The sequence below is a fragment of the Bombina bombina genome, chromosome 7, assembly GCF_027579735.1.
Source record: "Bombina bombina isolate aBomBom1 chromosome 7, aBomBom1.pri, whole genome shotgun sequence".
NCBI lineage: Eukaryota > Metazoa > Chordata > Amphibia > Anura > Bombinatoridae > Bombina > Bombina bombina.
In genome coordinates, this window is record NC_069505.1 from 554,763,176 (window position 1) to 554,778,969 (window position 15,794).

The window sequence follows — 15,794 nt, forward strand, 5'->3', positions numbered from 1 at the left end:
GATTTTTCCTTCTTAAGATGGGAAGAGTCCACAGCTGCATTCCTTACTTGTGAGAAACATATACCCAAGCTCTAGAGTACACGGAATGCTAACGGGAGGGAAAAAAGAGAGGCGGACCCTAATCTGAGGGCACCACAGCCTGCAAAACCTTTCTCCCGAAGGCTGCTTCAGCAGAAGCAAAAACAAACTTGTAAAGTTTGGAAGAAGTATGTAAGGAGGACCAGGTAGCCGCCTTACAAATCTGATCCACAGAGGCCTCATTTATGAAGGCCCAAGAGGAAACCACTGCTCTCGTAGAATGAGCCATAATCCTCTGAGGAGGCTTATGTCCTGCTGTCTCTATGCTAAACGGATGACACTCTTCAGCCAAAAAGATAAGGAAGTCAAAGAGGCCCTCTGACCCCCACACTTCCCGGAAAAGAGAACAAACAGAGAAAGAAGTCTGTCTAAATTCCTTGTGGCCTGAAGATAGAACTTCAAGGCACAAACCACATCCAGAATTACGTTATAAACGTTCCTCCGATGAAGAAGGATTAGGACATAAGAAAGGAACCACAATCTCTTGATTGACGTTGTGAATTGACACAACCTTAGGAAGAAAACCTAACTTGGTTCGTAGAGCAGCCTTGTCAGCATGGAAAGCCATATAAGGAGAGACGCATTGCAAGGCAGCAATCACAGATACTCTGCGCGCAGAAGCAATAGCTAGTAGAAAAGACAACAATTTAATGCCTACTCCATGCATAGGGTCTAACGGAGCCCGTTACAAAACCTTAAGGACAAGATTTAAACTCCAAGGAGGAGCCTTAGCTCTAAACACAGGTCTGATCCTAGCAAAGCCTTAACAAATGACTGCACATCTAGAAGCTCAGCGAACCGCTTGTGCAATAACACAGACAGGGCCGAAATCTGTCCCATCAGGGGACTTGCAGAAAAGCCCTTCTCCTATTCATCCTGGAGGACAGAATAAGTAGGTCTTCCACACCTTATGATAGATGCGACGAGCAACCAGCTTACGAGCTTGAATGAGAGCAAAAATAACTCTCTCAGAAAACCCTCTCTTGGCTAGGACCAAGCGTTCAATCTCCAAGCAGTCAGCCTCAGAGAATCTAGACATTGATGAACAAAGAGACCTTGGTCAGCAGATCCCTGCAACAAGGTAGCCTCCACAGAGGAGATGAGGAAATCCCCACTAGATCCGCAAACCATATCCTTCGCGGCCAAGACAGAGCAATCAGTGTCACTGACACCTGCTCTTGCTTGATTCAAGCCACTACACGAGTAAATAGTGGTAAACAGCTGGAAAAGAAAAATTAGTTTGAACCTCCAAGGCACAGATAATGCATCTGTTAGCTCCGCCTGAGGATCCCTGTACCTCGACCCATATCTGGGTAGCTTGGTATTGAGACATCATAAGATCTTCCTTTTGCAAATCTCTGCAAACACTTCGGGATGGAGAGACCATTCCCCCGGATGAAAGGATTGTCTGCTGAGGAAATCCGCTTCCCAGTTGTCCACACCCGGAATGTGGATTGCTGACAGCAAACAGATGTGGGTCTCCGCCCACTCCAGAGATACTTCCCTCATAGCTAGGGAGCTTCTTGTTCCCCCCTGATGGTTGATGTAAGCCACCAAGGTTATATTGTCTGATTGGAATCTTATAAACTGGGACAAACCCAGCAGAGGCCAAGACTTCAGAGCATTGTATATTGCCCGAAGTTCCAAAATGAGATCGAGAGGGAGCTTTCCTCCTGAGTCCATAGGCACTGTGCCTTCCTGGCACCCCAAACAGCTCCCCATCCTGACAGACTTGCAACCGTAGTCACAATCACCCAGGATGGTCTTAAGACTGACGTCTCTCGGGACAAGAGATCTGGACAAAACTACCAAGCAGGGGCGAAATTACAGGGGGTACAGAGGTCGCAATTGTGACTGGGCCCCCAAGGGTGGGGGCCCAGCTTAAAAAAAAGTTGACCTGCCACTGCCTGCACTGATATAATGTGAGTGTGACATGATGCTTTACTACTGTCTCTGACTACAGGGGTTAGTGTTTTTGTTTTACCCACTGGTGTTTATATGTGTGTATGTATGTGACTGTGTGTGTATTTATGCATGTGTGTGTGTGTGTGTGTGTTTTTGGAACTAGAAAATTACAGACCTTGTTACTACAGCATGGGGGGGTGGGGGGTAAACAGTGTCAGTCTATACAGTACCACTATATACAGTACGGGGGGGGGGGCTGGACCATGTCACAGACTACTGTGGTCACTTTATAAAGTACTGGGGCGGGTAGGGTCAGGTCAGCCATCTCACCGGCAGATTACACACTGTGTTACTGACTCACTATATACATACCATCTCACAGACTACCTCCTTTTGCAGACATGTAATCTGATTCACATTTTTTTTTCTGTGTTAAATGTAAAAAAAAAATAATAAACAAAAAAATGACGTATCAAATCACTTTTTTGGGGGGGGGGCCCTTCTTAGATTCTTGCTCTTGGGCCCTGTGGTTTCTAGTTACGCCTCTGCCACCAACAGAGCGATTCTCTTGATCAGTTGTCCAGAGAAATCTGTTGAGACTGATCCAAATGATCGACATTCCACTGCTTCAGCATGCACAGTTGCAACAATCTGAGGTGAAACATGGCAAAGGGAATGATGTCCATGACACCATGAGATCAATCACCTCCATACACCGAACCACAGATAGCCTTAAGGAGGTCTGGAGGGCAAGACATGTTGAAGCTAGCTTGCAACATCTCTGGTCTGTTAGAAATATCCTCATGTCTATAGAGTCTATAATAGTACCCGTGAATACTACCCTGGTACTTGATATAAGAGAACTCTCTCTAGATTTATCTTCCATCCATGGGATCGAAGAAGATAGAAGAGAGATTCCGAATGGTCCACTCCTCGAAAAATTTCTTGGAGCCGTAGCTAGACCCAACGGAAGTGCAATAAACTGGAAATGCTGGTCCAGGAACGCAAACCTTAGGAACTGGAAGTTGTCCTTGAGGATTGGTAAGTGAAGGGAGCATCCTTCAGATCTATTGTGGTCACGAACTGCCCTTCTCAAACGAGGGGAAGAATGGACCTTATTGTCTCCATCTTGAACGAGGGGCATATAAAAAAAATGTAAGCACTTTAGGTTCAGAATCAGACGGAAAGTTCCCTCCTTCTTTGGGACCACAAAAAGGTTTGAATAGTATCCCAAACCTCTTACTGCGATAGGCACCGGGACAATAACTCCTAAGAGGACAGATCCCGTACGCACCCCAGAAAGGCTTCCATCTTTTCTGGTAAGGAAGACAGGTTTGAGAGGAGGAATCTGCCCCTAGGTGGCTGAGACTTAAAACCTATCTTGTAACCCTGAGCTATGACCTCCAGGACCCATGGATCCTGCACGTCCCTGAACCATGGGACTGAAAAGAGCGACAGTTTGCCCCCTACACGATCCAGATGAGGACTGGGGACTGCCCATTCATGGCGACTTAGACTCGGTGGGCTTCTTGCTCTGCTTGGATTTATTCCTGGACTGAGCCAGCTTCCAAGAGCTCTTGGTTTGCTCTGGCTTAGCGGAGAACTGCTGACAATGGGCCTTATCAGAATGAAAATTGTCCCTTAGACTAGTTCTTATTCTCTTACGGTAGGAGGGCATCCTTGCCCCCTGTGACCATGGAGATAATTGAGTCCAGGCCTGGACCAGACAAAATCTTTACCTTAAAGGGGAGGGAAAGAAGTCTAGACTTAGAAGTCATATCCGCAGATCATGACGTCAGCCAGAGCCCGACGGGCCTGAGCAGAAAAGCTGAAGCCTTAGCATTCAGGCGAATATTCTGCCTTTTAGCATCACAGATAAAAGAATTAGCAACCCTCAAGGCCATAATTCTTTCCTGAATAACGTTGAGGGAACCTCTCCACCCCGATCAAATCCTATAAGGAGTCGCACCCGTAGGTAGTCTCTCCAGCAACCGCGGCAACAGCCTCCGCCGGTTGAAACAAAAATTCTATATGTTGAAACATCTTTTAAACAGGAGTTTCCATCTTTTATCAATGGGCTCTTTAAACAAAGAGCTATCCTCAAGCGGGACAGCAGTATGTTTAGCAAGGGTGACGATAGCGCCATCCCTTTTAGGGACAGAACCCCACAACTCTATTGAGAGTCCAGGACCGGGAACAATTTCTTAAAGGAAGAAGAGGGAGAAAAGGAATCCAATCCGGTCCCATTCATTCTTAATAATGTTCACCATCAAACAGGAGCAGGGAAGGATAAGGTACCACCCTGTCCCCAAACTTTATCGAACTTAGGAATCAAAGGTTCATCAGGCAATTTGGCTTCTGGAACCTCTTAATTTGCCAAAACTTCCTTTAGAAGAAAGCGCAAATTCCTAAAACTAAAGTCTGGTTCCTCCGCAGCCGGAGGTTTAGAGTCAGCAGACTCTGACCCAGAATGTTCATACTCTGAAGTCTCACAAAGAACTTCATCCTCGGATAACCCTATCAGTTAAATCCAATAAATTATCTGATGTACTCTGGGAAGGAGTGCAATATGTAACCTTTCGCTTCCACTTGGCAGGGCGAGGTAAAGCATTAAAGGCCGCAGACACCGCCTTCTGAACTGCGCAGTAACGTCTGGTGGAAAAAAGACCCCCTCCAAATGGAGGATCAGCAATGCTACGGGAAACTGCATGTGTAGAGAGAGAAGAATGTAGGGTACGCACCTCACTGGACGACAACTCCTCAGAGGTGGACGGCTCAGTGGTATCAAACATGTTTGATATTATTACATTATCAAGGCACATGGAACATAATTGAGAGAGCGGATCTAAGGCCTCCTCACAATAGAAACAGGAATTACTCTTTAGGAATAGAGCGAGTACCCTCTAAAGTAACAGAATCCTCTATCGCTAGTGCAATAACCGGAGAACTATAGAAATAAAACAATCTTATTTTATTCACAAAAACAGCACCCTTATACCCCAATGGCTGGGGCATTCCTCACCTCCTATGACCCAGACAGTACAGAGATTTAAGACTCCTCTCTGACCCGGTCAGGAAAGAGGGAATGAAAACTGCACAATGCAGGACCGTCTCTGCTATGAGAAAAAGCGCCAATCTTGTAAGCTGCACAGCTCTCAAAGTGAAAGTGAAACCTGTATATTCCAAAACATCTCACACATAAAAGCAGCATAAAATCAAAAAACATATAAGATTATTCCCCACTGTTCAATAATCCGCCTCAGGAGATATTAACCCTTGACGCTATACAGATAAAAGGAGTCACACTGTGACCCTGTCTTCTTGCGTTATCATACACGTATAAAAAGTGAAACAATCTTACCAGAATCTATGTCGTGGAACAGTAACACGGTCCTTCAAGTTTGACAGATAGTAGCGTTGCTTCTGACATGGACTTGAGTGAAGAAAGCAGGCAGCAAAACTCGTCAACGCTGATTGCTTATGGAGCTGTTAATATGAGTCGGGAGGGTTTAGCAGAAAGACTCTCCCTGCATCTCCGGACTCTAACTTTCACCCATGCTCTCACTGAGAGGCTGACAGGACTACTTAAAACTCCAGTTGCATCTCGAAGAGTACTACCCTCCATAAGAGACTACTCCAAAATCTTCTGACACTTCTCTGCCAACCTCCTGTGACAAAAGGCAAAGAATCATTGGGGTTATGAGTATGTGGGGGAGGTTAAGACTTTGGCTGGGGTGTCTTTGCCTCCTCCTGGTGGCCAGGTTCAGTATTTCCCACAAGTAAGGAATGCAGCTGTGGAATCTTCCCATATTAAGAAGGAAATGTGTTTATTGTCCCTTTAATCTCTGCTTTTTTTTCACGCTGATGCACAAACTTAGCTGCTAACGCGTTTTGTGGCTGTACATATACATAGTCTGTCCTGGAGCCTTTATCCTATTAATATGATGACACTTCTTAAAGGCACATTGTACTCAGAATTGTTCTTTGTTACATATAACACAAGATATTTAAAAGTTAATAATAATATTTGTGTTTTGGAAGAAATTATGTTCCTAAGAAGAATAAACTATTTCTTCTCCGGCTTGTGTGTGTGGGGGGGTTAGTTCTTATCAACCAGTAAAAAAAAATTATACTTAGTATCAGCTGTGCACAAACATACATTTTTTGTTCGATTTCTTTTAAATTTTAAAGTGCATTTACTTGTTTTTTTCATGTAAAAAAATAGATTTTTTTTTTTTAATATATCTCTTTCTGTTATTTTGTATGTGTGATAGAAATATTTGACTACAACGTTCCTATAAAAAGGAGTTTACCCGAGAATTTTAATTTGTTCCCAATGAATGAGCCATTTTTCCTGCTGGAGTGTATTAAATTGTTTACAAGTAGCTTGTTTATGTTTATTTCAGCATTTGAAATAGCCAGTGGTATCCCCACCTATTCTGAAAGTTCATGGTCTTCAGTCCAGGCTATTGACAGGTAATGTAAACACCGCCAGCAGAAGAAATTACACTCCCGGTGGTGTGTACAAGAGATAACTGATAAAATGATAATAGTATTGGGCTTTGGTTTACAAACAGATATAAGATAAGGAAGCAAGTGTGTGCACACAAACTGATAACATACTGAGATCTCATTTTACCTGCAAACTAAACCCATTTCAATAGGCTGTGGTTCAAAGCAGAACACCAGCAATTTCATATACACAAATAAACCAAAAAATGCAATTTCTCATACATTTTATACTCTGCAGCTGGTATAACAAGTCATTGTAAATACATTAAGGGAAAAGCAATTGTACACTATTCTGTCCCGTTAAATACAGTTACAGTGTTCTCCACAGAAAATGTTGCCATCTGCTGGCATTAGGACGTAGCCGGGTTGGGGCAGTGTAATATTTACTAATTTTTGTTTTTTTAAATTCTTTATTTATGCAAGTCACACAACAACTCGCATCTCAATGAATAGGTACAAACATTGTAGGCTGTTCACATAGTCACTCATGTGACCTTGAAATACATAAGAACAACAAGAAACATACAAAAGAAAAATTAAACAATAAAAGATAAGAGATATCATTGAGCTTTGTCAGTGCGCAACCTCATTTTCTATTAATGTTCATTTACCCTCCAACCCTCCACCTCCCTGCCTGACTCAACTCTCCCTACCCCGGGGTGTCACTGTTCTGCGCCTCAAATATTTACTAATTTTATATAATTTTCTGCTATTCAAAGGACAAATTAATTGCAAAATTTAACATAAATGTATTTGATGATAATTTGTGCAATCCCCTGACTGGAAGTCCCGTGCAATAAAAATTAAACTTTTTAAATATTAGCTTATTTGAGCTTAGTATCGGCAATAAAAAAATGTTGCCGAATGGTCAGTAAAATCAGCCGGGTGGTGCACCAATAAAAAGGTCCTGGAGAGAACACTGAGTTATAAGAATACTGACATATAGAGTTACATCACATATTACACATTTAAACTGTAACATTCACAAAGCTTAATTTTCTATTGCAGTTACAGGTTGATGCTCCCCTTCTACACACATATACACAGACACACATATCTACGTACATATGCAGGTATGCACACAAAACGCATACATGCACATACACCTACGTACATATGCAGGTACGCACACAAAACGCATACATGCACATATACACACACGGACAAATAGCTACATACGCAGGCACGCATACCTACACATGCACATATACCTACGTACATATGCAGGTACGCACACAAACACATACATGCACATATACCCACACACATACACCTACGTATATATGCAGGTACACACACACACAAACACATACATACACATGCACACATACACACACAGACAAATAGCTACATACTCAGGCACGCATACCTACACATGCACATATACCTACGTACATATGCAGGTACTCACACAAACACATGCACATTTACACACACACACAGACACATAACTACATACGCAGGCACGCATTCATAAACGCATGCCTACACATGCACATACCTACATACATATGCAGGTACACAAACACATACATATATATATATATATATATATATATATATATATACACACACACTTCTACATACCTGCAGTGATAGACGCACATACATACACATTACAGGCACTCACACTATTATAATAAACCCAACCACATTCTGTGTATATCAGGCTACTACATTACAATACAGAAGGAGGGACCTTCGTACAAAGAGCTTGCAATCTTACCTTTCCTGGCATACAGTACCACGTTGTTTTGGAGGTGGGGTGGCGATACCCCCGCGACACACAAAGCTTAAGGGCTACATTCATAGAAATGCATCCAGATAGTATAGAACTGGGATTTAGGGGTGTGGGAGAGATTTGGGGCAGGAGGGTAAAGCACAAGTCAGTAGGTGGGCACACTAAAGAGCATGAAAGAGAGGCTATATAGGTTGGGATTAGAGGCAGAGAGATGTTGAGGTGCTGGACAAATTGTGAAGATGAATAAAGAATGAAAACAATTTAAGGACATCAGAGAATAGATTGGAAATGCTGTTAAAAGGATGAGGAGACAAAGATGGAACAGAGAAATCTTGAAGAAGAAGATTTTGGGGTGGCTGATAAAATGAGGGGTGGGGGGGAGGGATTAGGGAGGGAAAGAAGGATAGAGAAAAATTAGGAACGGGATAGGGATAAAATGGTTATTACATCCATATGTCTTCCTCCTTCCTGGGTTCCTGAAGCGCTCACTTCCTGACTCACACGCACACACTCAGTCACCTGCAACCTGCTAAACCAGTTCACTGTACAATTACTCACCTATACATAGAGCCAACATTAATTCTAGTCACATACTACTGGGCTGTAAAATGCAAAGAACATTTATTTTTTCACCAAAACTTGCTTAGATTTTATTTATTTTTTACCCTTTTTCCACTGTATGTAATTGCATTTTTTAAGGGAACATTTAAGTAACTTTTTTTATATATACAGCACAAAATAATCACTATATTTAAAAATAGACTGCATGTTTTACAACCACTTTGTTAAAAAAAAAAAATGTATTTGTAACACCTCCTGAGAACCATTTTTATGAAGATTATATTTATCTCCTTTGCTGTGGCCAATTAAAGGGATATGAAACACAATTTTTTTTCTTTCATGATTCAGATAGAGCATAACATTTTAAACAACTTTCCAATGTACTTATAAGATCGAATTGGCGTTGTACTCTTGGTATCCTTTGTTGAAAAGTATACCTAGGTAGGTCCAGGAGCTGGGGGATAACTTCTGATTGGTGGCTGCACATATTGGTTTACTGGTGTGTTCATCTAGCTCGCAGTAGTGCATTGCTGCTCCTTCAACAAAAGGATACCATAAGCATGAAGCAAATTTGATAATAGAAGGTCATTGGAAAAAAATTGTATGCTCTATCTGAATCATAAAATAATTAAATATGGGGTTCATGTCCCTTTAAGAATTTTATGGAAATTCAGTTTTGAGTTGAATGTCCCTTTAACTTGCAGGAGACAAGATAAGCCAGTTGTGCTGATATTAAAATGCCTTGCACCCTTTAAAATATAAACCCAATTCCAGCCTATTACTAAATATCACTTTGTTTCAAATTTAGGTAACTTAGTTACAACACGGCAACGCCCATTGCTAAAATGTTACACTTATTGCTTAAATATTTATATTCAGCTAATATAATTTTAAAAAAAACATATCTGCATTGGGTACAAGCTAATTTTTGTTGTACATACATAATTATGTCTATGCATTTTTTAGGGTTTAGTGTCCCTTTAATTAGGTTTCTGCAGAGCTTGTGAACCCTTAGGCAGTTGCCTACTTTGCATATAACTGATCCAGTTTAATATATATATATATATATATATATATATATATATATATATAAAAAAAAAACCATAAGCAATGTATTGGTTTATTAGTTAATGCTAATTTAAGGGACATAAATCTTGAAAAAAGAAAATATTCTAATCAGAGTAACATAGCAGATGAGGTTAAAGGAAGACAGAAGTCCATTGAGTTCAACCTATACAGATGTTACCTGATTTACAATAAAAGCACCAATTGAGCTTAAAGGGACACTGAACCCACATTTTTTTCTTTTGTGATTCATATAGAGCAAGCAATTCTAAGCAACTTTCTAATTTACTCCTATTATCAATTTTTCTTCGTTCTCTTGCTTTCTTTATTTGAAAAAGAAGACATCTAAGCTAAGGAGCCAGCCAATTTGTGGTTCAGAACCATGGACAGCACTTGTTTATTGGTGCTGTCCAATCAGCAAGGACAACCCAGGTTGTTCACCAAAAATGGTCCGCATCTAAACTTAAATTCTTGCTTTTCAAATAAAGATACCAAGAGAATAAAGAAAATTTGAGTAAAGTAAATTAGAAAGATGCTTAAAATTGCATGCTCTATCTGAATCATGAAAGAAAAAATTTGGGTAAAGTGTCCCTTTAATTTAATCCCATTAAAAAGGTGACCCATTTAACACAAGCAATCATATCCCTGAATTCGGTTTCTAGCCAGAAATGTACAGTATCTAAGCCATTTTAAATGTTTCTAAGGTATTGGCATTTACTGCCTTCTTAGGCAATGAATTCCACAATGTTATTGCTCTCAAAGTAAAAACATGTTTAAGTTGCTGGAGACTAAAATTCTTCTTTCCTCCAGCCTTAAAAAGTGACCTCTTGTCAAAAATAATTTTCTTGGAATAAACACCATCCACCATTTCCGTATATGTGCCTTGAATATATTTATATAAAGTAATCATGTCACCTCTCAAGCGCCTTTTTTTCGAGAGAAAACAGACCCAGTTTGGCTAACCTCTCCTCCCCATTCCCCTTTTAAGCCTTGTGGCCCTTCTCTGAACTTTTTCTAAGTCTGTAATGTCTTTTTTTTTTTAGATTGGTCCCCAGAACTGCACTCTATACTCATGGTGAGGTCTTACGATTGATTTATATAGTGACAGAATTATGCTTTCCTCCCTTGCATCAATGCCTCTTTTAATACATGCTAGTATCTTATTCACCTTAGAAGCCGCTGCCCTGCATTGTGCACCCATCTTTAGCTTGTTATCTATTAATATGCCCAAATCCTGTTTTGCTAAGTCTAGTCCTATTTAAATAATAGGTTGCCTGCTTATTTTTACATGAAAAAGAAATCTCATTTTCCATTTACCTGCCCATTCTTCTAATTTTTGTAAATCCCCTTGTAAAGCAAGTTCATCCTGCTCTGACCAGATGACCTTACACAGCTTTGTATCATCTGCAAAAATAGAGATGTTGCTTTTTAATCCTTGTTCCAAGTCATTAATACAAATATTTAAAAAAACAGGGCCCAGTACTGATCCCTGGGGACTCCACTGGTTACATTTGTCCAATGTAAGTATAATCCGTTTACAACTACTCATCGCTCCATGTCTTTTATCCATTTATCTTTGTGATTTTTGGGGGGCTTTTTTTTTGTCATAAACTTTATTTAATAACAAAGAAAGAAATACAAAGACATTGGAGACGCAACTCCCACAGTAGTATTCAAGATAACAAAAAGCAAAAAGAAAACAATTGGAACATGCTAATTTTAACCCCTTAACAACCAGACTTTAAATGGGGCTTATTCAGTAAGACTGCAGGAGGGAGGGAGGTCTTGCCGCTGTCGGCTACACCCGTGCTATTGTGGACCTAAAATCCCTTAACGACCAGCAATGTAAAGGGTATGCCGTGGTCATTAAGCTGTTAAATAACAATCATTACATTGTTATATATGTATAATAGGTCTAAGGTAAATTTAACTAACCAAGACAGGCACAAAAAGAGTAAAGTAATCTTTTCCCCTCTTCTCAATACATTTTTATAACAGTATTGAAATCCAATAGAGGCAATTATTTGCGTTTTTAAAGAAACTGATCTCAAAAATTGTCTCCACATATATTTTTATTTTGTTATAGAACATGCCTCTAATTTTAGTAACTTGTTAACTTTAGATAACCACATAGATAGGGTTTCCACTTTTAGTTGAGGCCAAACCCAAACACTCTTGGGCCCTGCACAGCATGGCAAAAATTAAATACACACTATGTATATTAGCACATAAACTTATTCACACACAACCACTCTCTTTCTCACACACACACAAAAAAACACTAAGGGGACGATTTATCATAGTGCAAACGGACATGATCCGCTGTAGAGTGTCATGTCCACCGCACATTGATAAATGCTGACATCATATGCTGTCGGCATTTTCATTGCAAATTGCAATCGGTCGCTAGCAGGGGGTGTCAATCAACCGATCGGACAGATTGCTGTCCGCCGCCTCAGAGGTGTCGGTCGAGTTAAGTAGCAGCTGCTTCTTCTTAACTCCTGTTTTCAGCGAGTCTAAAGGCTTGCGCGGGAACAGGTACATTCGGGCATAATAACTCGGCCACTAACACTCTCTCAGACACTAACACACTCACATTCAAGTATACTCAATCACACAGAAAGACACTGACAAACAGAAAAGCACACACAAAGACACGCGCACGCACGCACCCACGCAAGAGAGAAATAACTATAGGTATCTGCAGTATGTTGCAATTGCACAATGACTCAGCTTCAAAGCCGGACACACAAATGGAAATCCGAACTTTCTTGGTCATTCCCGGACAGGTGACAACCCCACACATGAGTAAGTTGGGGATAAATTGGGAGTTCCAGTTTGTGGCAATTAAAAATCTAATGCGGTTAGTCAGAAATCTGGATACGTTTCAAATCAGGTTTATATTTTATAGGTGATGATTTATTTAGTAACCAGATCAGTGGATCTAAAGGGAATGGTGTCTCTACCTATGTTTTTAACTTCAGCTAAAAGGTCAGCTAAGTCAGTCCTGGGGTGGTTATGCATTGCCAATCCTGAGCCAAAAACCTGACGTGCGCATACTAGAGGCATACTAACTCTGTAGACTGTAAGCTCTTCGGTGCAAGGCCCTCCTCCTTCTGTACTAGTTTTGTTAAGTCTATTATGTACAGTATCTTTTGTATTGTATACCCCTCTCTGTACCCAGTGCTACAGAAGTTTGCAGCGCTATAAAATGAAAAATAATAACAAATAATAATAACCCAACACGCACTGACCCGAAAGCGGAAGCATGGAAAAATGAACGTCCAGAGCGTGTGAACCCCCCCCCCCCCGATGTGTGCAATCCTGATAGCTCAAGTGTGCTCTCCCGATGCACGCGGTAAAAAATACAAACTAAACTCCTAAAAATTTACACAAGAATAATAATAAATATTAAGATTCTGTCCCAAGGCTATATATATTAATAAATCTATCATTATAAATTGCCTAAACAAGGCTACAGAGTGTCATGTAAATAAAAATATGATACCAATAGACATAGCCATGTGGATGTGTACGTGCGAGTGGCTACCAGGGTAAGTAAAGTGTTTATATTTGAATGTTACGGCGTTAATAAAACAAGCTGCAGCCTTTTTATCTCAAGTAAGAGGTGGTGTTTGTCTGATTTGCGGGTCAGGTTGTATAATGACTGGACAATGTGAGGGGTCAAGCTATTGATTGGTGGCTGCACACATTTGTCATCGGCTCGCCAGATGTGTTTAGCTAGCTCCCAGCAGTGCATTCCTGCTATGCAACTGACTTTAAAGGGACATTAAATGCTGAATAAATCATTGCTTGAATTATGTATTCAGATTAAAGATCAACCTGAGAATGTTTACATGTATTTTAAAAAAATTATATTAGTCGTTTAAATATTGAAAAAAAATAAGGGTAATGTAAAGCACATAAAGCACTGGGTGCCGCCATATTGTAAATTTTCTGCTGAGTCCAATTAGGAATGGTTATAAGTGGCTCACTAGAGTGTGCAACCAATGACTGTGTAGTTTACAGCTGCGTCTGCACTTTCATGTTTAACAGGAATTGGAAAGACCACAATATTCAGAATTAAATAATGAACGTATATTGCAAAGTGGTTTTACTACATGTACTGCATTTATATTAATATCTTAAGGTGTCTAATGTCCCTTTTAATTGTGTGTTTAATCCCTTTGCAGGAGTTATACACATGGCTATATGTAAGAAATAAAAAATAAAATAAAATTGCTCTAACAGAGTACTTTCTTTATGCACTGTTATAGCCTTTAACCAATCTCCTCCCTTTCTCTGGAACACATAATTAGCATACAAAGAATATCTTTATAGCAAGTTCCAAAATAAGCAAACAAGGGTACAATTATTAACCCTTCAGCATCTGTATAGCAAGAAACCACAAAGCACCTTTGTTATATATATATTTTTTTTTAAACTGATGAAATGGATATTTAACCTCACTATATTAAGAAGGACAGCAAAGTCAAAATGAGACTTTCATGATTCGGATAGAGCAGCAATTTTAAACATTTTTCCAATTTATTTCTGGTAACAAATTTGTTTCATTCTCTTGGTATCTTTTATTGAAGAGTAAAACTAGGTAGGCTCATAAGAGCTCAGGAGTGTGCACGTGTCTTTAGTATTCTATGGCAGCAGTGTTTTGCAACATTGAATAAGAAAGTTACAAATAATGTTACAAAACACTGCTGCCATAGAGTACTAAAGACACGTGCACACTCCTGAGCTCTTATGAGCCTACCTAGTTTTACTCTTCAATAAAAAGGTACTAAAAGAACAAAGCAAATTTGATAATAGAAATAAATTGGAAAGTTGTTTAAAATCGCTTGCTCTATCTGAAACATGAAAGTTTATTTTGACTTTACTGTCCCCTTAACCAACTAACTACAGTCTTAGGGCTGCTGAGAACAATATATGCAGATATGTTAAGGACTTGCTAAGTCACTATTGAAAGATTCACAAGTAGGGGGCATTTTATGAGGTAACTATTCATGTTTTTATTTTTGCTGCTACAGTGATTACTGGTGCAACACTATTGAGAAGACCTTCATCACCCCTTGTCCCTCCCTGGTCTTATAAATCACATACCCAGGCTTTCCCTTACTAGACACTGCTATACTTCAGTGTAACAGAAGACCACAGATAAAGACTACAGACAAAGAGGCCTATTTATCAAAGGTCTGTCGGACCTGATCCTACAGTGCGGATCAGGTCCGACAGACATCACTGAATGCGGAGAGCAATACGCTCTCCGTATTCAGCATTGCACCAGCAGCTCTTGTGATCTACTGGTGCAACGCCGCCCCCCTGCAGATTCACTGCCAATCGGTCGCCAGAAGTGGGGTGTCAATCAACCCGATCGTACTCGATCGGGTTGAATTGTGGCGATATCTGTCCGCCTGCTCAGAGCAGTCGGACAGGGTTATGGAGCAGCGGTCTTTAGACCGCTGCTTCATAACGGCTGTTTCTGGCGAATCTGAAGATTCACCAGAAAACGGGCCCTCAAGTTCCATTCAGAGCTTGATAAATGGGCCTCAAAAAACAACAAACAACAACAACAACAACAGCAAACTGTAAGCACTGATACTAATTTCACAATACTAATGCCACAGCGCCCTCTGTGGTGGGAGTACTGCATTGCACACAATATTCATAAACTATATACAGACTGAATTGAACAAAGGACAAAACCAAATCGCAGGACTGTTGGCAACTATGTGATACCTATCCTATATTATAAAAGACAAGTGTTTGTCTGAAGCCGTCATGCGCAGTACAGACAAACACTTGGCCTTAGATTCTATTCTCGCGCACCTCTGCATAGCTGACAGCTGACAGATTGGGAGCGCGAGGTATACAGCATACAAGCAGCTGTGAGATAGGGAGCGCGAGCTACTCAACAGCT

At 40.4% G+C, this 15,794-nt stretch overlaps 1 protein-coding gene across 3 annotated transcripts in view; it reads right to left on the reverse strand.

Moving 5' to 3' along the window:
* Positions 1 to 15,794, reverse strand: part of RGL2 (ral guanine nucleotide dissociation stimulator like 2) — a 107,812-nt gene that overhangs the window by 64,480 nt on the left and 27,538 nt on the right. The window contains exons 1-2 of one of the 3 annotated variants that reach the window (XM_053721891.1): positions 8,684 to 8,704; positions 8,222 to 8,330 (exon numbers count right to left, since the gene is read on the reverse strand). The exons of 1 other annotated variant lie outside the window; for it this stretch is intronic. In XM_053721891.1, the coding sequence (XP_053577866.1) occupies positions 8,222 to 8,305 (84 nt within the window). In that variant the 5' untranslated portion in view covers positions 8,306 to 8,330; positions 8,684 to 8,704. Of the gene's footprint in view, positions 1 to 8,221; positions 8,662 to 8,683; positions 8,705 to 15,794 lie in introns of those variants that run through there. One more of the 3 variants, XM_053721890.1, reaches the window with a different exon arrangement.